The sequence below is a fragment of the Triturus cristatus genome, chromosome 1_2 (genome assembly GCF_964204655.1).
Source record: "Triturus cristatus chromosome 1_2, aTriCri1.1, whole genome shotgun sequence".
NCBI classification, from domain to species: domain Eukaryota; kingdom Metazoa; phylum Chordata; class Amphibia; order Caudata; family Salamandridae; genus Triturus; species Triturus cristatus.
This window is the reverse complement of record NC_140580.1, coordinates 1,107,308,700-1,107,335,903: the sequence shown is the minus strand read 5'-3', so window position 1 is coordinate 1,107,335,903 and position 27,204 is coordinate 1,107,308,700. Positions and strand designations below refer to the sequence as shown.

General features: G+C 44.5%; 1 protein-coding gene across 4 annotated transcripts in view; it reads left to right on the top strand.

Annotated features, from left to right (window-relative positions):
* The first annotated feature begins 688 nt into the window (after nt 1-688).
* DENND1A (DENN domain containing 1A) overlaps nt 689-27,204 on the top strand; it is a 1,317,400-nt gene continuing 1,290,884 nt past the window's right edge. For all 4 annotated transcript variants that reach the window (XM_085613741.1, XM_085613740.1, XM_085613739.1 and 1 more), the window contains exon 1: nt 689-824. In XM_085613741.1, coding sequence (XP_085469867.1) covers nt 808-824 — 17 coding nt within the window. In that variant the 5' untranslated portion in view covers nt 689-807. The remainder of the gene's footprint in view (nt 825-27,204) is intronic.

The following is a 27,204-nucleotide window of genomic DNA, read 5'->3' as shown; positions in this document are numbered from 1 at the left end:
AATCGGGAAATTAATTTTTCCCATTGACTTACAGTGAAGAGCAGGAAAGTTTAGGAGGGAGGACGCTATGATAAAGCCATTTTGGGGAATAAAAAGGGAGTCTCCCTCCTGAATTGGGTCTGTTGGCATGAATAACGTTAAGCTACGTGGGAAAACCGATAGCAGTCAGTTGAGAAGAAGCGCATGCACACAGAGAGAAGCTTAACGACCAATAAACATTCACAGTACGTTGTCTAGATGTTCATAAGACCAATGTAATAAAGGATGGCTAAAAAACACATAAATAAATAACATAATTTCTTAAAACAGCTGCACGACTCTCCCATTAGAACCAGCGCGCGTCCCGTTGCGAAAGAACATCAATGAAGGCGTCCAGCACAGACTCAAATTCAAGGCAGCTTTCGCGTGGCACCATGGGGAATGTAGTTCTTTTTTGTTCCAGTTACGCTGGGTCTGGACAGCGATCATGTGACCTAAAGACTACAATTCCCAGTATGCTTCCAAGGCTCATGTATACTAGACTACTGATTGGAACATCTACTTTGTGTTTGTCAGCCATCTTGGCTCAGTGGCGGCCATGCTGGGTGTTGGTAAATTCTCGTCTCCTCTTTGGAGCAAGGGGTATTGCTGGTTTATCCTCATCCAACATGGCTACAACCACGCCTTTATTCCACTTCGCGGTCTAGTCGTGTAAGATGTCTGTAGCTGTGCGACTGCTGCCCATGGCTTCTGCCAGCCTGGTGTAGACAGAGGCAGAGGAGAGACACTGGCACCTGAGGCCCCACAGCAGCACCCAGAGGAGCAGACATGGGCTCCAGGATAAAGTAAGTGCCCGGGGTTCTATTCCCATTGCTTGGCATGTAAAAGCATGTCACGCTCAGTGATCTGTGCTACAGCAGGCCTCTGTCTCCTGGCTTGTACTTGTTGCAGAGAGGGCACTTGTCAAACCTTCGTTACACTGTAACATTTGCTCTCTCCCATGTCTGGCTGCTCCTACGGTTTGTTATTATTCATTCTGCATTGAACTCAGAAACAAAACATCCAGTGATTCACTCCCACGAGCCATGTTCTCTGCTTCCTCTAGCGTTGTTTATATATCTATAAGGTCTATTTTTCTAATACTATGTAATGTAGTTGCGTGCGCTGGTATGATTTGATTGCTAGCATGTTTTTTCTGCCCTCTTTTTTCTTTATAATGTTTTTTTCTTGTGCAGACCAGACCTGCATTGCCTTTCACACAAACTGTAATGATAATCATAATAAAGACTATATTGTACACATAGCAACGTGTTGTCTCATGAAACAGATATAAGGACATTATATAACAATATATGCATAACAGAGCCGTCTATACAGTTTCAGCTAAGTTTATTGTTGTTACAAAATTAAGGTACAAGATTTTTAAAGGTAGATGATCCTCAATAATGAGCACGGTTCTAAGGAGTAGGGTTCACTCGTACCTCTGCTATCCAAGGGAATGCTACCCTTTAAGATTGGTTTGCAAGTTTGTTCTACAGACAACCATAGAGCTAGGTAAACCGGAGATTTTACACACTGAAAATCAAAATAAACAAAATGTGTCTCTTGTTTTTACTCCTTAAACACTGACTAACGTACAGTGCAGATTTCTCCGAGTGCAATCCTCCAAGTACCTTTAGACAGTCCCGGCTTCCTAGCCAATAGCACATTGCATGTTTTGTTTTTTGAGGCTATAAGTACAACATTGAAAGCAAAGGTAACCATTCCAGAGTGAAATGTGATGTTTCTTACTTTTTTGGGAAGATTTAAAAGTACGAGTCTAGTATGGTTTTCCAGATGGTGCGTTTGGTGACAAAGGCACTAGGGATTACATGAGAATCGCTGGGCGTTGTTCAATTAGTAATATCTTGATTTTGAGTTTGCAAGCTTGGGGAAGGATCAGTGAGAGAGTGGGAAGTGAAAAGCCAGGCAGTGTGGGAGTCATACCATCGTGCTGAATGGTCCTGAGATGAAGTGCTGAGTGCACGTTTTGTTTTGCAAAGGTGTTTCATGCTGGTATTTCTCGAGTAGCACTTGGTGTGGCCCTGTGCATCTAGCAGTCTTTAAGTGACTAGTGCAAGTGAGCGGAAGCAGCCACTCGTGTGTCTTCAATCAATCAATTAGGGACTTGTAAACGCACTACTCACCTATGAGGGTCTCAAGGCGCCGGGGGGGGGGGGGGCGTGATATGCAGATCTGCTTAGCCGAAGAGCCAGGCCTTGAGTGTCTTTCTTCAGGTGCTTAGGGAGGGGGCGCATCTGACGTCCGCCGGTAGCTTGTTCCACGTCTTGGCCCCAATGTGAGAGAAGGATCTTCCGCCTGCCCTGGCTCAGTGGATGCGCAGGGTTTCGGCTAGTGCAAGTTTGGAGGATCTGAAGTTTCTCTTTGGGTACGTGGACGTTGATTCTGTTGTTTAGGTCTTCGGGTCCGATGTTGTGTAGGCATTTGTAGGCGTGGATGGGGATTTTGAAGGAGACTCTTTTCTCCACGGGGAGCCAGTGGAGCCTTCATAGGTGTTTGCTGATGTGTTCGTACCGGGGGTGCAGAGGACGAGTCTGGCGGCGGTGTTCTTTATGGTCTGGAGTTTGCGGAGTAGGGATTTGCTTATGCTGGCATAGAGTGCGTTTCCATAGTCCACTCTGCTGGTGATGAGTGCATGGGTGACCGTCTTTCTTGACTCGGGGGGGGGGCATCCATTTGAAGGTCTTGCAGAGGAAGCGGAGGGTGTTGAAGCAGCTGGAGGTGATGGCGTTGACCTGTCACCATTTTGGTGAATGTGTGTGGCCCAAGCTGCAGTCACCCATAGCTTTGAGAGAAGGGCACAGATGGAGTCGAACTGTTTTTTGATGGATCGGCCCTGTAGTGCAGTTTGAGAACAGAGATAGCTATGTGTTCTGCCCTCTAGGACTTGCAAACAGTTTTTGACTTTTGGATGTGGTGGTGGTTGTCAGTGAGATTGCCTTGGGACAGAGTTAGACACTAGATTCATGCTCATTCCTACTGGCTTCTCGCTTGGGTCTGTGAGTTTCGACTGGAATGTACCAATACAATACAATACAATACCATGTCTATGGTGGAAGGCTGCACTAAAGACCTTCTATACAGCGAGGCGAGTGAGGGGGTCTCTAGTATACCTGTTGTTATGGACAGCTTTACTGTGGTCCATTAATTGTAATGGAGACAGTTGAGCACTCTGTTGGGTCAGGGGTGTTGGAAGAAACTGGGAGCAGATCCACGCTTGGGTACTGGGGGGAGAAAGCTACATCTTTGTTTTTTCTAATGGAAGGGAATGTCTGAGGAAATGCCTTTTTCCCAAGGCAGTTGGCTAGGACTCACAGCCACTGACGGCTTTTTTGTGGCTCATGTGAGGAAATGACGAGATTTGATGCTTAGCGTGCGAAGAAACCTGTTCAAGAAAGTGTACGCAGGTTTAAGCTGCAGCGTACCTGGCAGCAAAGCCAACTAGCTAGGTCAGGCATGTGTTTATGGAACCAGTCCTGTAACCAGGACAGACTGGAGGTTTTTCAAGTGTAATTTAGAGAAAAGTAGGTTTAGTAACTAGGTCAAGCATGAGTTTTTCATGGGAGGTAAGATCCCGGTTGAAGACAGATGGAACATAGGCAGGTCAGGCAGACATTTTCAGGATCAGACGGTCGCATAGTCACAATACAGGACCAGCCCTAGGCAGCCAAAGAGAACCCTTCCAAAAGTGCAAGAGAGATTTGTACAGATCCAAAAGTCCTAATCAAAATCATGCACTCAGAACTTTCCTCTGAAGCACATTTTAATGGTTACATGCCATCATGCAGAGTGACAGCTTGTTTCTCACCCGTTGTTGACATCAGAAAACAAAAGTGGGGAATGTGAATCAAGGTGGGGACAACCGGGTTGAATTACAAAGTACCCCAACCGTGAGCACATCCCACAGGCAGGCAACTCTATAATTGATTTATTATGAATTGTGCTATGTAAATGGAACTTTAAGCAACTGGAAATGTTGCTTGGCTTCCTCAAGACAGTAGTCACACCAGCTTTTTACGCGTTGTTTAGCAATATACAGACTCTCTAGGAATCACTTGGCTAGGGAGACAGGAACTAGCCCATGTCCGATCTGCCAAAAGGGCTCGTCTTGTTGGGATCCCACTATTTGTGATCCCTCTATTTGTGATCCTTGCTATGTTTGCGATCTACAGAGTTAAGTTGTTTCTATCCTCTTTGGTTATTCTTCCTCACAAATACATAGCTGCAGCCTTGGCTGATAGTCTTCACCCTCTTCCCATTGTAGTTTTGTTTTTCAGTCTTTCTATTCCCATTACAGGACTTCATGTAATTTTCTTTATCCAAATGGTCCTCTTCTATTTTCAAGCAGCTTGTGGTTTTCATGTTGTTCTGGTGCTGATCAGAAGGGAAGAGTATATCCCCCCCTTTCATTTTCCAGCAGGAACTCGTGTGATCCTATGGAGCCATAAGCATGCTCTTATTTTATTCTGCACTCCCTGTTCGCTTACTGGCACTAAAACATAAGTTAGAGGCGGGATGTGAAATAGCTCAGTTCATCCAAGAATTTCTAAAGCCAAGGACCCTGTTCTGATTTCATGTTGAGCATCCTTTTCAAAGATCCATTCTTTACTCTTCTACATGCATGTTGTAGATCACAGGTATTGCACTATGAATTATCCCTCTTATTTTCCACACTACAAATTGGGGATAAATATTCATAAAAGTCTAATTTACCTATTGCGTAGTTAAATAATTCAGTAAAAGCTAATTGATTCGTCTCAGATATTTTCTTTCATAAATTAGTTTGCTTTTAAAAAAATTGTAGTTTACAAATGTCCTTGGAGAAACATTTTGGTGAGAGAGGGTGTGTTTCTCGTATGTGGTGAAATAAAAGAAGTTATATTTCCTGTTAAAAAAATAATTCTTCGAGTGCATGGATTGGAAGGGACTTGTATTCTATGAAATATTCATAAGGCTGGATTTTTTTCTTTACCCTTTTGAAATCATGCATGTGTGACTTATGTAGAGCAAAGTTGGTCCCACAGCATTGGTGCAAAGCATATGACGGGGTTGTTGATATGGTTTTGGTGATGCCAGGTGTGAGTGTATTGTTGATGTATTGTCAGATTCAATCAATCTTGTCTTTGAATACTTTATAATTTGCTGTTCTTTTCTTGGAGCGTTTGAGTGGGGAGTTTGGCATAGAGATAACATGGTGCATGATCACTTTGAAGAATTTACTGCTTCTGTTTGTGTCATCCTAGATTACTGTCTTCAGGAAACCTGACACTGTGATGATCTGTGTGTGTGTGGCGCAGCAGGCCTCCTAGGTTCTTCAGGTCTTTGTACATTTGTGGTCGCCACCACTTTTTGAATGTGGTTTGCCATTTGCTCCCGTCTGGATGAGCATTTTTTAATGACAGCACTAAAATCATTCTGGCTGCCACGGGTACCAGAGTGCCAAGGAGAACATTTCTCAGGAACTGTTTGAAGTATCTTGTTCTCTTCTTTGATGGCTTTGTTTGTAGTTGGTGAAAGAATATGGGGGCATGTCTGGCCCATTTTGTGTGGGTTGGTTAGGCTGGTTAAAGAGGTGCGTGCAATAGCTAGAATGCTCTCCTGGCTGTGTGGAGGCAGTGCAATGAGTTGAGCATAAGAGGTTGAAAAGCTCGTCATTCTGATGGAACCATCGTTGGTAAGACTGAAGTCCCCAAGGAACATCTGGTACATGTAGTTCATTGAGGGTGCACTAACAAAGGCTACATTTTCATCTTTGAAGATCGCATTGGCTCCAAGTGGAATGTAAAGGCGTTGGAACATGGTGTACTGTTCGGGCAATTGAAGAAGGTGGCAGAAGGTAACCTCGAAGAGGCTGAAGATGGGTTGGTACTGAAGTGTGCATCCCCATGATGATGGATAGGCATTTGCAATGGTGTCATCACTTTGGTTAGTTCATTCAGTGTGCTGGATGCTTTAGTTCTGTGGGAGCTGGACATCTGGAATATACGTGGTGACTGATGTGAACCAGGTCTCTGGAGTAAATGTGGACTTGATGTTGTTTGTAGTGATTAGATCGGATATTTCTGCTGTGTGAACTGTTGAGGAATGAGCACTGGTCAGCTAGAAAATATAAGTGCCCTCAATGTGCTCGTTGTGGGAGGCAACGAAGTACATTTTGAGTAAGATGGCAATGACGGTGTGGGCTGGACGTGCATGAATAATTTACAGGGATGTGACTTTGGCATGCGTGTGTGTGTGTGTGTGTGTGTGTGTGTGAGGTAGTTCATGGAGAAATGGAGGGGATGCACATGTTGTTCTTTGTTAGAGGTTCCTTTGTTATGTGTGGTGCAAGATACAGTGGTTCTGGCCCACAAGCCCTAATAAGTTAAAGCCAGTGATCTCCTTGTCTCCATCCACCCTTTGCTTTCAATGCACGCAGAATGAACGCTGCACTGAGGGATCTGAGGAAAAAGCAGTTTTAGGCAGGAAATGTCGCTTGTGATTGAGCGGGGGTGCCAGGTCACAGGACCTACCTTGTCGGGAGTCGCGTGCCAAATCACCTCCCAGTATTAAGGACTGAGATGGTGCTTAGATCCTGGCTTGTTTCCTGTCATAGATGTGAAAGCCTTACAGAGGGATCTAAAAAGGGAAGATATGTAAATGATGGGGAAGATTACATAGTAAACAATTTTACTCCTGAAAACACAAACATGAAATTTGTAATTAAAGACGTGCATGTTTTAAGTATGTAGTATACTCATACGTTTGTTTATTTGGCTGTTTTTTGCATATTGTGTTATTACATGCCTGTACATCGTCATTAACCTATGTCATTTCATATAAGATAACGTGTATGCGCCCTGCTTTAGTAAATTTAAATAAGTGTTTTCAATAGAAAAAGTACCTATGAACCAGAGTTGGACAAACAGGGAAAAGACGCGTTAAAGTTCTAAGCTGAGATCTTTCTAAGCACTGCAGTGAGGACAAGGCCTCTCTTCAGTGTAACCTTGCAGCACCTTTGTGAATTTGAAAAGGCAGCGTGTCCTAGAAATCTCTGACCTTGTTCTGGAATAATCTTAAATCTTTGCTTTTTTTTGTACTTGCTGCTATTTTTAAGAGTTTAGCTTGTTTTAAAGCAACCTCAATTTTATATATAAGAGAACTGAGGCACAGATAGCTAAGGTGGGTTGCTCAAGGTGGCACAAGGGGGAAGGCTGCAACTACAATTCTGGTACCATTGGTTCCATAATCAGAAACGTAACTCCTAGACTACATTTACGCCACACGATTGAATGTTACCAACTGGGTAAATAAGAGTTTTATTGTTTTTAGTTATTTAAAATTGTAACAATTTGACATAAAAATTGAAGATATCGCTAACTTCATTCTTAAAATGAGACGTAAGTAAAACACTCCCCTTAAAATCATTTAATTCTAACGTTGTAGTTGTAAAACAATTAGCAAAATGGTCCATTTGCTGCTCTTTTTGAGAGTATAAAGTGTGCATGGTGTTGACCAGGTCTATCTCATCATACATATGAAATCATATTGCCCATCTGTTAACCCAAATTACTTGCCCGGGACTGGGTAAAGTGCAATAAGGACTGTAAAAAGTGCTGTGGGTCATGTGGAAAAACCGCAACAGTTTGGTGTTCTGCTTAAGTATAGTAGGGATCAACATTGTTTAATCAAGCTCTTCTAGTCACCCACCCGCTATTATAATAAAACCTATAGAATGGGTGAGGGGTATAATGGTGTGTTAAAACATAAGAGGAACTGGATTTCCAATTCTATACGGGCAGGGCGTTCTTATTTATGACTTAATAAGCGTTCTTCAGGAATTTCAGAAATCTGGATGTTAGCTGGACGTGGGATCCACTTAGACATATTTCTATTTCTTTCTGGCATTGCCTGATTCCTAAATGGTGAAATACTGGTTTTAGGCAAAATTGCCTTAAATCCTTCAATTTGTTACAAATACAGACTGTAGCAGCAGGACTAGGAGACATTTTCCTTACGAGGGTCATCCGGTGTATTATTATTGATCACCACTAAAGCATTGGCAATGTAGATTTAACAAAGTGCTGACAAATATGTGCCATTTGGTCAGGTATGGGTGTCCCAGGTAAATGGAGGAAGATTGGATGCATTTCAGATTTTCAGGATAACCGTGGATAATCTAAATGAGTTCCATATACTTTTTTACATGTGTGTTTATAAATATATATGTGTATATCTATCCTATCTATATTCAGAGACGTTCTAATTTGGGTCATGTTTTACCCATGCAATATCATGGAAATTCAGCAGTTATATTTATACTTATACGTATGTTAAGAAACTATAACTCATGGTCTTAAGTTACTTAACGGACCGAGTTATAGTTTCTTCAGATTAGTGTAACTATAACTTCCAAATTTCTATTGGTTTGTGTGGATGAAACTTGAACCTAACTATAACGTCCCTGTAACCTTTGATTTTTTCAGTGAATTTCTATGTTTTTTTATCATAAAGTATTAAATAATTACCATTAGTTATTACAACCACCGCTGCACACTAGGCCTTTGATCCGCTGGGACCTGTAAATACCTGATTCAGGCCTTAAAACACTTTTGTGCCAATTTCTTGCCTATGAGGGGTCCCTCAGGGACCCCTCAACGTCTCTTATGGGGTCAGGATACCTATATCCTGGCCCGTTATATGTTTCACAGTTTATTTTTTCCTCCCCCAGGCCAAGCAACAAACAAAACAGCAGCCGCAACTTTCCTTTCAGGTTGCTTTTCACCCTGATCCATGTATCCCCCTCTGGTAGATCCATGAAGGATACCCGTCCCTAGATATCAATATTTTTTCCCTTAAATAACTTTGAAACTACTGAGCTGATTTATAAAAATGTTTTACAAAAGTTCTCTTTTTAGAGCAAGATCTATCTACCTTTATGCAAAATTTAGTCAGGCTGTAGTTGTGTTAAAGAAAAGCAAAATCCCCATAGACATTGCATGGGGAAAAAGCGTTTTGGGACCCCCCCCCCCCCTCTTTTTCTCTGCCCCTGCTTGACCGATCACCATGAAACTTTCCATGCAGAACTAGACCAAGTAGGGTACTTTTTTATATATATACTTTTTTTCTTTCTTTCTCCAACTGTTAAAATATCCTTCTTTTCTTAAACCAGTTCACACCTACTGAAAAAATATTTTGAACGCTAATTTCTCGTAAACTACTGAATTGATTTACTTCAAACCGAACATAGACTCTTCCTTGGGTAAAGTTTTACTTTCATGTCTAGTATGGCGTTATTGGTTTTAACCGTTTTGCTGTATTGAAGACACAAGCATCCTATTGGAATTGGAATAAATATGTGAAAAATGACTTAAGTGACAATGACCACATCTCTGTTTTTGGGCCCCCATATGATGTATCTGTACAAAATATTCGGACCCAAATTGAATGAAATTTATATTGGTAAGTTTTGTGCAGATTCGTTGAAGTGCCCAAACGTGATTAAGAAATCAAAACTGCCTTTTCACTACAAAACTCTGGTCTAACCATAACTACACACCGGCTACCACCATTGTTAAAAATACATTTATATGGAACTTGTGTATATATAGAGAGCAATGTTCGGAAGCCTATCCCAGTGGTAATGGTGTGAGTGAGCACTTTTAATCTAAGTGGTTCAAATGCTCACTTCCGCTCATTAATATGACTGATTTATTGTAAAGAAAAGTGCTTTGCTGTCCCACATTACTTGTGTAACTATTTTAGGATTGTTTCTTGTGCGTTGACTGCCTGGCAGTGTTTGTGGTGTATGAGTTTTTATGTGGATGAGGTACCTCAGTTTCTGTAATGTTGTTGATATGTCTGTTTGTTCTGTGTGTGGAATAGGGCAGTGTCATGGACTATCTATTTTGAATTTCCGGAATGGTGTCATGGTCAAGAAAAAACAGAAAACCAGGCAAGATGTTTGGAAAAAAAATTATACACATCCTTTGCCAGTTTTTCAATTGAAGGTGGAGCTAGCTGAGGATTTTTTGATGCTCGGGCACAGATAAAATATTTTACAGCATCGTACTGTGTCGTAGAATGGGGAGCTTGACTGAAAAGAATGAAATCCCACTTCCTCACCATTCTGGTCACCTGACTGTTTCTGACTAATCAGGTGACTCATTTCCACCTGAGGTCTCTATGGCTTAGCCAATGACTAGCAAGCGCTTGGATCGGGTTCCTTCAGCGTGCTGCTTGCTCATAGCTCATGTTGCTCATTGTCTGAGATGTTCCCAAGAGTGTGTTGCTCACACAGTGGGGGGATTCAACCACATGGTTTTTGATGTAAACCTTTAGGAATAGAATGGCCGGTAGAATCTCAAGATGGGAAATTGAAAGGAGCTGTTTTGAGACCTATGCTTGGTATTTCCTTGCCCTATCCAATCACAGACCAGTGGCTACCTCCTGCAGATAAAGGAGCGTTTAAAGAAAGCAGAGTTGGTGGAATCACAACATTTGATGTTTAAGTAGTACTGGTAGGTTCATCCCGTTTAAAAGTTCACCTGCTTACTCGGCACCCAGGCCTATGTCTCCGTATGCTTACCCCTTGCGTTTCATAGTTCTGCTTCTGTCTGCCTGAGGAGTTTTTGAATAACTTTGCTGTCTTTTTCTCCATTGGTTCGTCAAAGAAGATGCTATCTACTAATTCTATAAAATCATAATTTCATGCACTACTACAGAACTACCCTCCAGTCTCTGGGTCGCACTAGCTGTACAGGGTGGCAGGCATTTCCCAGGGAGGCTTTAAGGGTGGGGGCCGGTTTTATTACTGGGGGTCGGTTTTGCAGCAGTGCAGTGCTGCAATATCGACTCCCAGTAACAAAAGCAGCAGTGCTTCACATTTGCATGTCCCCCCCCCCACCCACCAACCCGGGGCTGGTCCAACAAAATTGCCAGGGCTGCTTTGAGTTCCCAGTCCGGCCCTGATCAGTTTCATATCCTTGCCCCGAGTAGTTTTATGCTGCAAAAATATTTCCTCTACTCCTAGTGCCTTTCAGACATTTTTGATATCGCTATCCTGGACAGAGTTCCCCTTTTCCTGCTAGTCTATAAACAAATAAACATATTTATGTTTATATATGTCTACATTTGTGTTCACTGAGTAACATTGTTTAATGGAATTTATGGTTCTTTAATTGGATGAGAAGAAAAAAATACACAATCTTCTGAAAATATTAGATTAATTTACTTTATGGGTACAATGCAAATCTCAAAAACAATACTACAGTTTAGCAGTCTCTATGAGCAGCTCAACCATACCTCCCCCCAATGCCCTGCTCATGACTTCACACATAACTTCACAGTTCCTTCATCTTTACGCAGAGGGTTTTAGGCCTATATCATGTCCTCTGGCCCCTCAATATGCATTAATCGGTGAAATCTGGATTAGAGCATTGTTGTTTAATCCCAGAGTACTCTCTCATTGCCTTACTGGCTGTTCCAGAAGAAAACTGAAGAAAGGTAAAAAGAGGGGAGCTAAGAGGTGTGTAATATGGTGGCAGTCCATCTACTGCATGCAGATCGTTATACTCAGCTTGGTCAGATGGACCCTCACGCCACCGGTATCAAGCCGCTGCTGGTTATTTCTGGACAATTAAACCTCCTGCAAGATTGACCTGCCTCTCCCCTCTCTCTATAGCAGGTTACCTTACAGGCATATGTGGTTAGGGAGAATGCTTCAGGGGATCGCAGCTTCTTTACAGGCAAACCCCCAGGCGATGCCACTTAACATCTGGGAAGTTGGCTGTCGGGCAGACTCCAGCTCCGGTTCCCCAGCAGTCCTGTGAGTAGTCTGTGGAGCACTCCCTTCCTCGGTCAAAGAGAACTTAAATATGGAACAACGTGTGAGTCAGGGGATCCCATGTTTGTACAGTGAAAGCCGACAGGGGGGGGGGGGGGTGGATTATTTGTCTGTATTTAGAGAAATGGTTTGGGGTGGATCTTCTTTTAAGTGTCCTCTCCAGATTGTTCTCCAGACACCCCCTTTGTGAAGAGTGATGCTCCTCAGAGCAGGGTAGTCTCCAGCATGAAGTACACAAAAAGGTGTGCGCTTTCTACACCTGGTTATCAGCATCCACAATTAACAGTGATAGTGAAAGAGACAAAAGGCAGTCCTTACTTAAAGGACCATTCTCACCCTGAACAGAGACCACCGTCCAACCATTCACCTCTACCATCTACCAAAAATGGCAGTGCTCATAAAGACCACTCCGGAGCCGCTCTCTGCAAAAGGACACAATCAAATTTCTAAAAGATCCCTGCCTCCTCTTTTCACACTTTCCCCACTTTAATGAGTAGGTTTCTTCCTTCCAGCTTCATGAATGTCAGCAATACACTTCCACTGTCTGGGAACAAAACTTCACCCAGGTCTTGTGCATCAGGCCAAGGGGCTCCAAAACGGAACACACAGGCCTCCATTACTCTGGTTCACTCATACACACCATGCATGTACCACATACAGGTGCCCCCCACACACACTCCCTCTCCCTCTTGCTCTCCCGCTTCCTCTACCTCTCCTTCGTCCTCTCTTTGGAATGTTAGTGCTAGGATCTGGGATAGTGATTAGAAGTGGACCTTTAGATGAGTGGACAGTAGGCCTCCAATCCATAGACAGAGATAAAAGGGTCTAGTCACGTCAGTAGCGATGATTCAGGAAGTTCCTGACCGATCATCACTGGGACAGATTCGGCACTGTCTTTTTAGGTCTTTCCTAGGCAGTGCATGCCATGTGTCTTTTAAGACTTTTTATATTCAAACAGTTTCCTTAGCTGATACCCGCACCTAACCATTGTTTGGCCTCATTATCACCCTCATTGGGTTACTTCCTATTGGTCAGGTGACATAGGCTTCCATCCTCTGTGTCTATTTGTCCCTCCCCTGGCGCATGTGCCCATAACTTGTGTGCTTCCACTGCACTTTTATTTGTAGCTACTTTTGATTTTGTTCAAGCACTCTATCAGAATCTGAATTTTTCAGCTGACTCCTTTGTGTACTTCTCACCCTTTGTGTTCCTCCCTCCCTCTCACATCCATTTTGCTTGACCCACCCGCCTTTCCTCGCTCCCCTGTTGTCTGTGCTGTTGCTTGTCCCCAAGCCGTCTCTCCCTCCTTGGTCCGTCTGCTTATTATCAGACCATCCTTCCCACACCCCATTGTACATCTTGCCCCTGACCCGGCTAGCCTCACTGTGTGGCCACCCCTTTCCAAGTTGCCTCCCGCCCACTGCAATAAACAAAACACATGCTATGGCACGTCCAGTGCTGCCTGCCTTCTTAGTGCTTTTCCCTACAACCACCATTGTCTGTGTTGCTCTCTCACTCCCTGTTGCCTCCCATTCCGCCAGCAATAAAATAAAAAAGGGCTGTTGGGTGACCACTGCTGGCGGCGTCATAGCGCTTTTTTCGTTTTAACTTTCAGCTGTAATGCACAGGAGCCATGTTGCTGTACAACATGGCTAAAATAGATTTTTAAGGCCAATAACTCTCCCATAGGCAAGACCAATTGCCAATGTTTGTTTTTGATGGTGACTGAGGCCCAACCGCTGACTGTTCCCAACTAGAGAAGCAGTCAGCTGCCACAGGCCTCCTTCATGCTCGCCAAAGTGAGGGCAAAGGAGCCCCGGTTCCATTGACAGTGGCCAAAGAGCCCCGTTCTCAGTGGGAACATCGACCAGTGCAGGTTTTAGATACCTTTGGAAAGTTTAAACACACATTCGTGCAGTAGGCAAGGAGCTGTGAAAGAACCTTGTTATCCCCACAGACATTTTTACAATGAAAACCCACATTAAGCAATTGTTGTGTGATCTTTCCATCACCCCAATTGACACGAAATTGAAAAAAAATCAAGGCTTCAAGGAAAGATATCCTCGCGAATGGCAGCAAAACTATTGGATGTTATGGACCAGTGAGTAGGGTGCATAGCAACCAATACTGTTCAACTATGATTCAATTATATGATTTAAGGGTTATTGTTTGTACATTTTGTTCCTGTATTTTTGTATTTCTTGCATTTTCATTTAATAGTTTGTTGATTTATGTAGGAGTGTGTGTGTTTTTGAGTGGTTTGACTTCTGGACCATCCAGAGCACAGAATATGATGGGTTTGCTGTATTTGTTTACGTATTTCTTGATTTATAAGGCACAATCTCAAAAGAATTGTACAACCCATGAACCAGTGGTATATTGTAAGAGTGAAATTGATAGTCACAGGGGACAAAGGAAGCTGCAAGGAGTCGCGGCTAGCAGATACGACTACAAAGCCAAGTGGAAAAATGCCCAAGTTGGAGCAGTATGGTCACAGCAAGGAAGAGAACTCCAAAGTTCTTGATCAAGAGGAGCAGGAAAGAAAATGAGAAGGAAAACTAGGTGGTTGAGGATCGAAATTAGGAGTTTGGTTGCTAAGGAAGGTTAGAAAGTAGAAGGTGGCTCGGAGTAAGAGAGAACACAGGAGGAGCAATGCCATATTTATTGATGAAGCAAAGAAAGCATATTTTTTTATTGTGTGGGGGGAAAAAGATCTAACTAAGAAAAGCAAGTTAAATAGAAATATGAACAATAGAGCAGAGGTTTGATCCGGAGACAGATAAAGTAACTATTGATCTTTTTAGAGAATTAAGTGGATATGGAGGGATACAAGTGCTAAAATAGAGTGGGACCAGTATGGATTCGCTTCCAGCCGCTTATCTTCAGCCAGAATTTTGTTCAGGCCGGACCCATATGAAGTGCATGTAAAGGGGTACCAGTGATCGAATTGAGCGGAACCTTCATGGATTTTGCTTCCAGCCGCTAATTTTCATCCAATAATTTGGTTCAGGCCGGACCCATATGAAGTGCATGTAAAGGGGGTACCAGTGATAGAACTGAGCGGGACCTTCATGGATTCGCTTCCAGCTGCTAATTTTCATCCAATAATTTGGTTCAGGCCGGACCCATATGAAGTGCATGTAAAGGGGGTACCAGTGATAGAACTGAGCGGGACCTTCATGGATTTTCTTCCAGCCGCTAATCTTCAGCCAATAATTTGGTTCAGGCCGGACCCATATGAAGTGCATGTAAAGGGGTACCAGTGATAGAATTGAGCGGGACCTTCATGGATTTGCTTCCAGCCGCTAATTTTCACCCAATAATTTGGTTCAGGCCGGACCCATATGAAGTGCATGTAAAGGAGTACCAGTGATAGAATTGAGCGATCCCTTCATGGAATTTGCTTCCAGACGCTAGTCTTCAACCAATAATTTGGTTCAGGCCGGAGCCATACGAAGTGCATGTAAAGGGGTACCAGTGATAGAATTGAGCGGGTCCTTCATGGATTTTGCTTCCGGCCGCTAATTTTCACCCAATAATTTGGTTCAGGCCAGACCCATATGAAGTGCATGTAAAGGGGTACCAGTGATAGAATTGAGCGGGACCCTCATGAATTTTTCTTCCAGACGCAACTCTTCAGCCATAATTTGTTTCATGACCAGACCCACCCAATTGTCCCTGTGCGATGTCTAAGCACTGGGGAGCACTTAGTGCCACCAGCGCACTTTCAGTTTGTGTTTCAACATTCAGGGAAGGGCCATGGCCATGGAAGACTCTTGTTCCTCACCATCCTGGCACCCTGAAGCAAGTGAATCCCTTCACTGAGACCTTCTTTGTCTGAATTGTATGCTGAACTGGAGCAGTTGTTCGAGGACAAGTGGTGCCCCCTGGAAATACTGACTGCAGTGGCAGACCCGTCACCTTACTAGGGGAAACATGGAGACACTCCGCCTGTATCTTCTCAAGATCACCAGGAGCAAAATAGTGATATAAAAGTGTATTTATGTTATTTCAATCAAACCAAGTTGGATAAGGGTATCTAGGTGTGTCCTGTGAGGATCTGTCATGTTTAATCACAATAAGCATAGCCGTTTCTAATGTGTACGATGCAAACGGTATTGTTTCACAGCACTAAGTGATAAGTGTTTACTACTATAGAACAAATTAATTTACAAAATCTTAGAGTAACAAAAGATTGCATTCAAACCTGCAAGGATTCAAGCTTATTACTTGCAGGTTACATGGAGCTGTTTGCCATTATTGTACAGAACGCTTTACATATACACGCTCATATACATGTAGCCAGGGCCGTCTTAACAGCATTCTAGGCCCCAGGGCTAAGTAGTGCACTGGGCCCTGCCTACACAACCACTCACAGGAATAAAAATGTTTAACGTAAAATTAGTGCTAAATCCTGGTCTGTATAAGGCCCCTATGCTCGTGGTGCCCCTGGGCAACTGCCCAGCATGCGTTAAGATGGCGCTGCCTATAGCATGCTTTATGTACTGTCCCTTGATTGTAATTTGTGCCCAGTTGGTTACACATGATTCCTGCAACTAATTTATTAACCTAATATGGTGCGTTGCATTGAATGAAAATGTATGATCTTCCTGTTTCTTTTAAATTGCTCTTTATTAAATATTTTACATGCACGATACAGAGTGAACACCTTGTAGATACAGTTATCATATCTCAACATTTACAGAGCTTGTCAGTTGTTGTTTAACATGTTCAATCGGGTTATACAGCGAAGTCTGGGCGGACTCACTTGCGACAGCGTGTAGGTAGTGGACATGTCAGGGTGCCATCTGACGTGCGCATTGTCATTATCTTGTGGTAGGGATCGTCTGTTGTAGGAAGCTGGGTTTCTGTTGCAGTTATCCCCCCCCCCACTTTTTGCCAGACTACTGATGCACTTGATGTGCCCTGGGTCCCTGCCAATCAGGTTCCCTTGACCTGTGTTCTTTCCTAAAACTCTACCTTGTACCCTCAATTAGCACCAATTGGAGCAGGCCCCCTTCCTGTCTCCCCTCCTTTTCGTTAGGAAGACAAGCGGGAATAATTAGCATAGCTAAGAAGGTGTGCCCACCTCTGCCACCCCCACCCCTCACTGGGGGAGGCGAGGCGAAGCCCACTTTTCGGTGCCCACCACCTTGCAGATAGCAGGCACTCTCCAATCAGGATTAGGGATTGTGCAAAGTCCCCCACGGGGGGTGAGCACACAAAGGGTGTAGTCACCCTAAGGTCAATAGCCCATTGACTACTGACATCGAGACCCCTAAAACGCCCCCCTCAATACAGTACTTAGGGGAAGCCCTGAACCAAGATTCAGATTTCCGCAACCTAAGAAGAAGGACGACGAAAGAAGACACCCAGCAGAGAAGACTGCAGAAAAGAACTGACTTGGCCACAGCCCTACCGGCCCATCTGCAGTTTCCAGAGATCCTGCACTAAAAGACACCTTGTCCTACAGCCAGCGACTTCCAGAACCCCTGGGAGGACTGACTACCTTCAACAAAGACCGGATCTCCTGTGAACAGCAGCTCTGTTCAAAAGAATCTCCAAAGCAAGACTCTGAGCCTGCTGTAGACAAAGAAACCAGATGCCTGGAACAACCACTGCACCTGTCGTCTATGGCCCGAGTGGCCCACAAGTCCCCCAGCGCTCCTGATTCTGAGTCCACCATGGGTTGACCCATTCAGGACTCCCTGATGTCGCCTGAGCCTCTGCACGGAAACCCCCACAATCTCGATTGGCCTAGTAAGGTGAAATCTGATCTCAACAGACACCTATGCATCCAGCAGTCCTGCACCCTGGGGAAAAGAACCCGAGGTGCACCTATGTCCCTGAGCCCTCCAACTTACCTGCCCAGCTGTTGGTTCCTCCCGGATGTCTTCCTGGACCGAGCCTGCAGCTAAAAACCAAAACCGAGAATCCCCATTGAAAAGAACTGGGCACCTGATGCCAAAACAGCACCCTGCACCTAGCCGCCCCTGCGCCGCCGCTGTTGCACCTTGGCTGCTAACATAGATCCCCCTTTGCCTTGAGCCTAACACCAGGTGCATTGCTCCCCCAACCTTGTGGCCTGCTTGTGAGCCGCCACCATCCGGAGGTCCCCTATCTCTCTTTGGATAACATTGGGCCTCAGCACTGTGCACCTGGCCGCCCTAGTGCTGCTGAGCGTGCTTTCAGATTGCATCCTTGACCCTGGGGGATCTCTGGTTCTAACTCCAACTCCCACAAACTTGTACTGACCTGCAAACTGTTAACTTAATTTTTCTCCATAGGAATACATTGACTGTTTTTCCTCGAAAATTGTTTCAAGTGTGTAGTTGATTTTGTATGAAACATTGAAAAACTGCAAATAACTAAAAACTGCTTTACTTACCTTTTCTCTAGGAAATGGCCCAGTGTAATATCTAGGCATATCACATGGAGTAGAAAAAGTAATCCATAAATTAATCAAAAGTAATCTATCAGTAATTTTAACTGTATTCAAGGTGTTTACAAACCTGTAACAAAGTCATTTTCATTCAGCTTGCTTGTATTGCTCAACCTGCCTTGAAAAGTACCATTTACACTTACCTGTACCAGGCTTGCTTGGTTCTTAAAAAATAAATATAACTAAATAATATTTTTTATACAAAAAAAATTGATATAAGTTCAGTCTATGAGTGTGTGACATCATTTGCTGCCAGAGTGTGTTCAACAAATGCTTAACACTACCCTCTGATAAAGCCTTGCTGCTCGCCCCCACTACCACAAATAGAGAGTAAGGTGCTGTCTACTTTTACCTCTGCCTACCTTTGATGTTCCACTGGACTCTGCACACTATACCTCATTTTGGTATGGTATATACAGAGCCAGCTTCCTACATCTGTCTGTTTGTCAGGAGGTGTATGTGGTCCGTGGCAACTGCATGGGGTAAAGCTGGTGTGAGTGTGAGGGCGCTGTGTCCTTGGTGCACGTTGAGACACTGTTCCACTTCCCCTATGTCCACGGTGTGGTGTGCTTCTTCGACTAAGGAGGTTGCAGATACGATCCCGGCTATAGTGCCAGTTCTATGATGTCCTATGCTGGGATTTGCAGGTTCCTACGTGGTCGAATTTGCAATCTGCCGACCACCCTGTGCTCTATCTTTGCCCAGTTTCAGAGCCCGAGCTTCTATTTGGCGATGGGAGGGCCGGTAGTTGCCTTCCAGTTAGAGGTGGACGAGCCATCGAGAGCTCGAGCCAGGCTCTAGCCTGAAGCCTGGCTCTACTCGAGGTTCTGTTGGAACCATGACCTCATAACAAGCTGACCTTTTATGTATCTTCTGCTAATCATCCACCCTCTACCCAGAATGTGGGGCTATGGCAGTATCTGCCGACAGAGGAACGGAGGAAAACGGTTTAAGTCTGGCATTGGCTCAACTTCCTGTGATTCTAGGCAAATCACTTAACATCCATGTGTACTTAAATTATTAATGTGAGCTTGTGTAATGTGATGTATTAATGTCAAAGCTTTCACATGTCAATAAACCTTTTTGAAATTTGAAGAGACTTAGGCGTATTTTACATGATATTTGTTGTATGATTTCCATAATAAACATTTTTAGGGCTAGGCTTGTGCATGGGCTCTAAAATCTGATACAGACCCTGGGCTCACTCGCATTGCTATCGCTCGTCACGCCAATGCCGATGCCAGGTCGACAAACTAGGAGACTGTTCCATCTGTTTGGGGACGCGGCATTAGGTCCTATATGCTCTCTTCGGTGAGTTGAGGTGGTGTATGCCTATGATCTGCGTAACATATGTACATATCTCCTTCCAGTAGGGTCACAGCGCGGGCCATTGCCAAGTCATGTGAAATAAGTCTGCGTTCTCCGCTCTACACCTACGGCGTTCATCCAATAGTGATTCAGAGTGGGTCCACAAAAGTCAAAAGTGATTTCAGTACTTAAATATTCTGTGTTTACTTATCCTTTTATGTATCATTTGCTCTTTATTTATATATGATGGTACTTGATATGGGTCAACATTTGTTCTTTTTTCTTTTCTTTGAAAAACCATTAAACAATTGAGATACAAAAAACACAAAATGAGTCGCTAGTTTATTTTGTAGTGTTTCTGCGCCCAAGAAGTGAAGCAGACCTGTAGTAGTAATATTAAGCGGTCTGGTAGAAGTCTTACCTCCCAATTTAGACAGCTTCCTATGCAGCACAGGAAATGAGTAACACCGGGCCCTGAGAGCAGAATGAGCAACAAACCATGCTTCATTCAGAAGTGCTCGGCTGTGTACCTGTTTCCTCAGCAATGCTACAATTAACTCTTCTTAAATCATGTCTGAGAACAGAAATCTCGGTTTGAGTTCAGGGAGGGGAACAAAAGAGAGCTGTCATGAAGTATTTGCGCGTTAGAATGCTTACTGTAGGGCCCCTGCTCTGTTTTGCAGCCCCTCTTTTGGTCTCTCTTAGTTATTCTCCATCTGCTGTCTAGACAGCAGTTCCCACCGTTCTGTATGTGGAAACCACGCACAGTGTTTCCATGTGTTTATTCTTTTCAGCTCAGAGGGTTTTAAACTTCCTCAATTTGTCCTTTAATAATCAGCGCCCGTTTCTCGAAACTAGCTGAGTGTTAGCCACAATTACACACATAAACAGCCTTACTTAGAAGTGCAAAACCACATTTCTAATTAAGACATGGGGGTGGATGCCCTGTGAGGTTGTGAACACCCACATACTTCTATATTTGTTGGTGGTCACAAACGTATCTCCGAACACATCCCACACAAAAAGATGTACTTCAGTCAAGGGCAGGAGTAAGTCCATTGTCAGGCTGGAAAGGGAACAGCCCCAGAATTGTTGATGTGCAGGCCGAGGAAAAAAGCTAGCAAATGCATTTGTACAGCTGTTGCTGAGTTTGAGGGTTATGCCCAGAAAGCTGCACGGTTGCAGGTTTACTACACCTAGACTGTCTGCAGCGCACACACACAACTTCCAGTCACTTGATAACATCTCTCCTGAAAGACGGTTTTTGTACTCAAGGTAGGGTGGCGCACAGCAGTCTTAACCCTTGAGGTAGTCTACCGCTGTGTTGGTGCGGCCTACATCCTCAACTTTGCAGTCTCTTTTGTTGTCTTACTCTTTGGTGTAAATGCATAGCCCAGGAAAATATTAAGTCTACAAAAACAAAAAAGTGATGCTTGAATTTATGTCAAGTACTGCCAATTACTCAGCAGCACATTCCAGTTCATCATTTGTAGCCCCCTATGTCACCCCAGAAAATGACCACCATGTGCAAATAAGACCTGGTCTAACTGCTACTATAAGACCAGTCTGGCTTGAACTGCCTGGACAGGTTCCCTCTAGATGGACAGACAAGCAACCGAGATCTATTCCTGCGTTATATCGTCTCATCAGTGAGGTGTAGCTGGAGGCCTTTGTCACAGTGAACATGGGGCTCACGTTATACCTGTAGTACTTAGGGTTTCTTACTTAGAAAAACAAAAAGGTGATGGAGATACCATGCTTAATGGGCCACATTGTCCACACCGCACCCCACTGATGAGGCCAAACAAACATGAATCCAGACTGGAGTTGCCTGTGTTTCCATTCATGGAGGATGTGGCCTTGCAGTTTGGGATGAGCTGTTCCCATTGGAGCAGTGTGAGAAGTTGGCCTGATGTATGATGTCACTAGTTCTAGTGTACACCTTATATCAGTCCAAACAACCCTTATGGTGATTGGTTGTAAAGTCAACCTTATAGACCAGCTATCCTAGTGGTAGCATGGACAAGAGCAGTTTTAGGCTAAACTCTGAATGGCATGTGAAGCCAGCTGTGATACCATATATAATCCCTTGAATACCAAATGAAAGGACACCACAACAGATATATATATAAAATAAAGTGTATTTATTCTAGTCAAACCCTCAGCACTCTTTATGAGATTAGAGGTAAGTACAACACAGTCTTATTTAAGCATACATTAAGTCACACAGGTAAATTCAAATTTATTTATTATGTTTTGGCTCTCAAAGAGGGCCACATAAACATGTACAGACAAAACAACAGAGTCATCACAAGTACAAGAATTATAAAAACATAGTATTCGAACCGTAATAGGTACACTGCAAGCCATCAGTCCCACAAGGCCGGGCCGGCACAATCTTCCAGAGAATTTAATAAATAGCTAAAAATCCTTTAAAAAAGTTAAAAACATAAGCACAGAACATTTCATTTGGTGGGCAATAAAGTGCATGAAGAAAATCTTGTAAAGTGACAATGCTGAGGCGAAGACAAATTACTTTAAGCCATCGCTTGCGCAAGCTACGTAACATAGGACAAATCAAAAGTACATGCATACAGTCCTGATTATTTAATTTACATAGATTGCACAACGGTGAAGTGCCATGCCATTTAGACAGCAACACGTTAAGAGGGATTAAGTCATAACGTAATAGAAACCAAAACCTACGTATCCCATGTGGCAGGTTCCACAGGGCATACGGTTGGGGCTGTTTCAACCTATAGGAGGAGATCAGCACACAGGTAAGTAATACAGTTAGGCCCTAGGGGCCACGCAAACCATATACTAAGAAAGTGGTATAAGGACCACTGTTAAGGAAATAGGATAGGCCTAGGCCTAGGGAATCGCTGGGGCTACACTACACTAGCAACAGTTAGGAAGTGGGAGGCCCACGGGATTCAGGTGCAGAGTGGAAACACTCAGTTAATGCGTAAAAGTCGATAGAATCACTAGCAGTTAGAAATAAGCAGTTTTAGGACACTTCTGGTATAGCTAGAAAGTCGAGACTCGGAAACTAGACCCTAGGATAGTCAATACCCTTGTGAGCACCGAAGTACCCAAGTTACCTAGCCCACGGGCTGCGGGTGCATAGGTGTGAACTTGCGTTGGGTTTCGTCGTGGACTTCTATGGATGCCTGAAGGAAAGTTGCTGACAGGCAGTCAGTGAAGAGTGTCCGGTGGATCCCAAGGCTGGGATCAAGAAGAGAGGAGACCTGCAAGCAGAAGGGACAGAGTCAAGGTCACTAGCCAGTGACCACGTGGAACCAGGAAGGAACCAGGCGATGTCGTGAAGATTGCAGGTGAAGGTGAAGCTTGTCGCTGCAGCCACGGGGACCAGGAGACGTCGAGGACGACCAGGACCAGGAGGCGAGCTGTCCCACAAAGGCTCTTGCTGTCGGCGGTGTCGAAGTTGAACTAGGACTCACCAAGCCTTGGCAAGCGGAACCCCCGAAGGACGGAGGACTTGCTTCTGGTGCAGACCGGGAAGGTCTGGGGTGCTTCTCTTTTGCAAGGAAGCGGGAGCCAGTCTGGAGGAGCCAAACCAGCGGTGAAGATTTCAGGATGCGTCGTCACAAAGGCCACTAGCCAACGGGCAAGCAACCGGCCAGACACGGCAAGCAGGAAAATGCAGAAGGGCCCCACGCAGGACTCGTGGAGTGTGGGGGGCTGATCTTCGGTGCAGATGGTGCTTGGGGTAGGGGCTTCTCAATCCCCGGTGCACAACTTCGAGGGTGCCTCAGAAGCTGCGCTTGAAGATACTAGGCACTTTTCCCAGGTAGCCGGTCCCACGTCTCTCGTCACCTCCACGGATCTCAGCTCGGCTGTGGATGTGGATCAGGGTCGGAGAAGTCTGGAAGTCAAGGCTCTGGTCGGGCTCTGCAGTCGGTCCCTCGTAGAACTTCAGCAAAGCAAAGGGTAGTCTCTTGATGGTGCCTGTTTGCACAGGGTAGCCACTCCTTGGCCACAAGGGAGATTCTTCAGTTTTCTTCTTTCGTCGAATGTCGAAGGTCCAGAGTTTCTGTTCAAGTTGCAGGTTCAGGATAATCTAATCTCCTGGGGCCCAGCTACCACTCTTATACTAATCTGGGGGGCTGGGTTACCTGCTAGGTCACGCCTGATGGGTGGGACCTGGGAGGGGGGTGGTTACACCCCCTTCCCTTTGTCCAGTTTCGTGCCAGGACTGGGGCTGGAGTGCCCCAGCACCGGTTTGAACTGGACTATGCACGGGACACCTTGTGTGCCCCAGGCATGTCTCATTCTTTTCATCCCTCCCTGCCCCAATACACTAAGGCCTGTCTGGGGTGGTGCTCACACCTCCCAAGGCAGGAAACCTATTGTCCAAGCCTCCCTTGCCGGGATCACTCCCAGCAGCAGGAGGTCAGACTCGTGTCTGTGGCAGCAGCATCCATTTTGTGATGCTGGGGCTCTGGTTAACTTTAACCGGGTAAGTAGGTTACAACATGTCTTCTCCCTCTAGAAGGGAGGGATAATATCCTCATCCCCAGAAATGGGATGGGGGTATTATTCCAAAGTGTTAGACACCTTACACGACATGTTTTGATAAAGCCAAACCATAGTTACCATAACCGTTTAAGATTATAAGGCACTTTAAGAGTATATGGTAGGCTATATCATAGAACAGCTATAAGGACATGGTTCCGAAAGCTGCAGACAGGCTCAGCTCATGCTAGAGCACCATCTCACATGTTACCAAGCACTCTGCCTCCAGGATTGTTAAGGCCTGCCATAGGAGTGGCTGATAGGTACACATGTGTCTATATGTAAGTTAGGTATAGGAATACTACACCTAAGCAAGGAGTGATTACACAACCTTGCCCCAGCTGAGTGATCAGCCAGTTGTGTCATAATGGAAGGCCAGGCCATGGGTGGCATAATACATGCTGCAGCCCCTGGTAGGCCTAGGGTACACCTATGCCCTGGGTACCTAAGGTACACTGTACAGGGGCCATAAGGTGATCCTATCCAAATGGGTTATGCACCTAAAGTACATAGTATCAATTTAGAGAGAGAACAGCAGGGCTGTGGGTCTGATTAGCAGGCCCACAGCCACATCTAAGTCGAAAACCAGTAAAGCAAAAGCAAAAAGTGGGGGTGAACATAGAAAGCAGACCCTACTCTCCTACAAGCAGGACCAAGACTGATTTGCATGTGGTTACTCCCCATCTGGAGCGGTGAAGTGAACCAAAAAACGATTGGAATGTAGCCTCGAGGTGTTGCTAGTGGCTAAGATTTTCGCAAGCGTTTCCCCTTCAGGTTTTGTTGTTTCAATGCCTTTAAAATGATGTACAAGTCCTTCTCAAGCCACAATATATACAATACTGGTACTACTGTAAACACGTTTTTGTACCGAAGTACACAAAGCATCTATCGTAGCTGCCTATAAGCAAACATTATTGCCAACAATCGTCACAGTGTGCACAGGCATGCAACAGGACACATGAAACACAATACCCCACAGACATACCTCACTGACATACAGTGGCGTAATGCAAAATGATGGAGCTCCCCTGCAGAATGTGATGTGGGGCTCCCGAGTCCCCCATATCCTACAGATATCCCTTGGCCTGAATAGAGGACCCCCTATATGGGTTGGAGACCCCTTGGAGGGCTTGTGGCCCCCTCTGCACTGCTGAGACTGGAGGGCCTGTGTTACGCCCCTACTGACATACCACATAGTTGGTTGTCAAGTTACTCTCAACCCAAATTGCCGCTAACATATGGCCCACACAGACATGCAAAAGAGCACACTAACATAACATCTCACATACATCGCCACAGCTCACAGATGCCCTACAGACCCCAGCACCTTTAATCACTGGGCAAAGGGCATATTATTGACTTAAGAGATGTCTAAGCCATTCCTTAATACCCTATTTGTTATTTGAAATATCTCTCTGACAGGAAATTCAGACATGCGTATCTCATTGAACGTGTCCCTGCCCACATCCAGAGGTGGACCAGAACTCAGTACCCTAACCCTAAACACATCTTCACTGTCCCTCACAGACTCCGGACAGGGATAGAAACTCAGGGATTCTGTGACGACACAGCGGCAAGACTTTACTAATCTCAGACTGAGCGCTATACAAGTGCCAGGAATGTAACAGAATATGGCTGGTGATTGCTTTTTCCTGTTGTGACAAAGATCGGTTTGTTGTAGTCCCGCCCAGTGCAGGGATTTTGCTGCATGTGCAGAGGGACATTCTGCAATCCGCTGTAACACAATATGGTGTCACAATGAAGAGCAGCACGACCGACCAATGGGACAATAAGCAGCGAAAGCTCATCTGTTGCTGTGGGAGCCCTCCCTCTTTTAATGATTTCGTCTGTTAATGCTGAGCTCGAAGTATTTTTGCCTCCCTGGATAAAGTTACATTTTCCCCTCGACTCTAACTTGTCATTTCGAATTAACACAATAACAAAATTATATAAGTAATCAGTGGGTCAATTAGTAAGAAAAGGGGAAACCTGTGTTTATTTGATATGCTAAGCTCCAGAAACTTAAAGGATTCATGGAGGCTAATATTAATATGACAGCATACATTGGAATGTTCAGGGTGCACTGGTCTGCTGTTCACAGCTCTGAAGTATTTGATGTGAAAATTAACCGCAAGCCCCTCAGAATGAGAACAACCGATTCTTTTTCTGCTGCTTGCTCATCACTTGCGGCGGCACCCAGCTCTCCGGCTCTACTGCTCGCATCCTTTTGATTAGCTCTTCAGTCTGGATATTGTTGTTAAAGCTCTAACGTCTGTTTTGTTCTAATGCATGTAGTTGTATAACATACGTTACTTACATGCACAAATCACAGTAAGCATATGTCAGAATTGCATATTCAACGTAGGCGGGTGGCTGCGTATGGATGCTGTTGTGGAATCTTCCAGTTTTGGAAGTAAAGGATGTTCGTCTTCGGGGTACCATATTACATGATACAGTCCAACCGTAGAGCCTCCATCTTAGGTGTTCAATCCATTTTATTGGTAATTATTAATATCTTAATTAGTAACCAAACCTTGTTTTAAGGTCTTGTTTGACAGGGCCAGACCTTATGTGATCATCCAATATAGAGCGTAAGATGCACTTCCAAGAGAGTGTCTTTGGCTGCAGCCAAATGATAGTCAAGACTTTGATTGGGCAGCAGTTATGTTAGTCCATCTACATTTTGGTTTAATTGCTTCAGATGTTCCATTGGGTGGTCTGTCACAAGCTGCTCTGGCACCATTGACCCATCGAGTCATGTGTCACAAGCTGTTTTGGCACCAGGGAGCAAGGACATTGACTCATTGGTTATTGCAGCATAGGTTAGAGTGCAGAGGGAAGAATTTACCAGTGGTGCGTTCCCTTATTGGTTACATATAGTGCGTCCATATGCAAGATGGCTGCTACTGTAGCCACGTCTAGTGTGATGATGCAGCAAGGAGCGTCCTTGTTAATTTAGACTTTGCACAATGTCTATTTCATGTTTTTGGGGGAGGATAACCCATCTTCTGAATACAGGGAGGGGCATAGAAGCCTTCTGCACCCCTACATT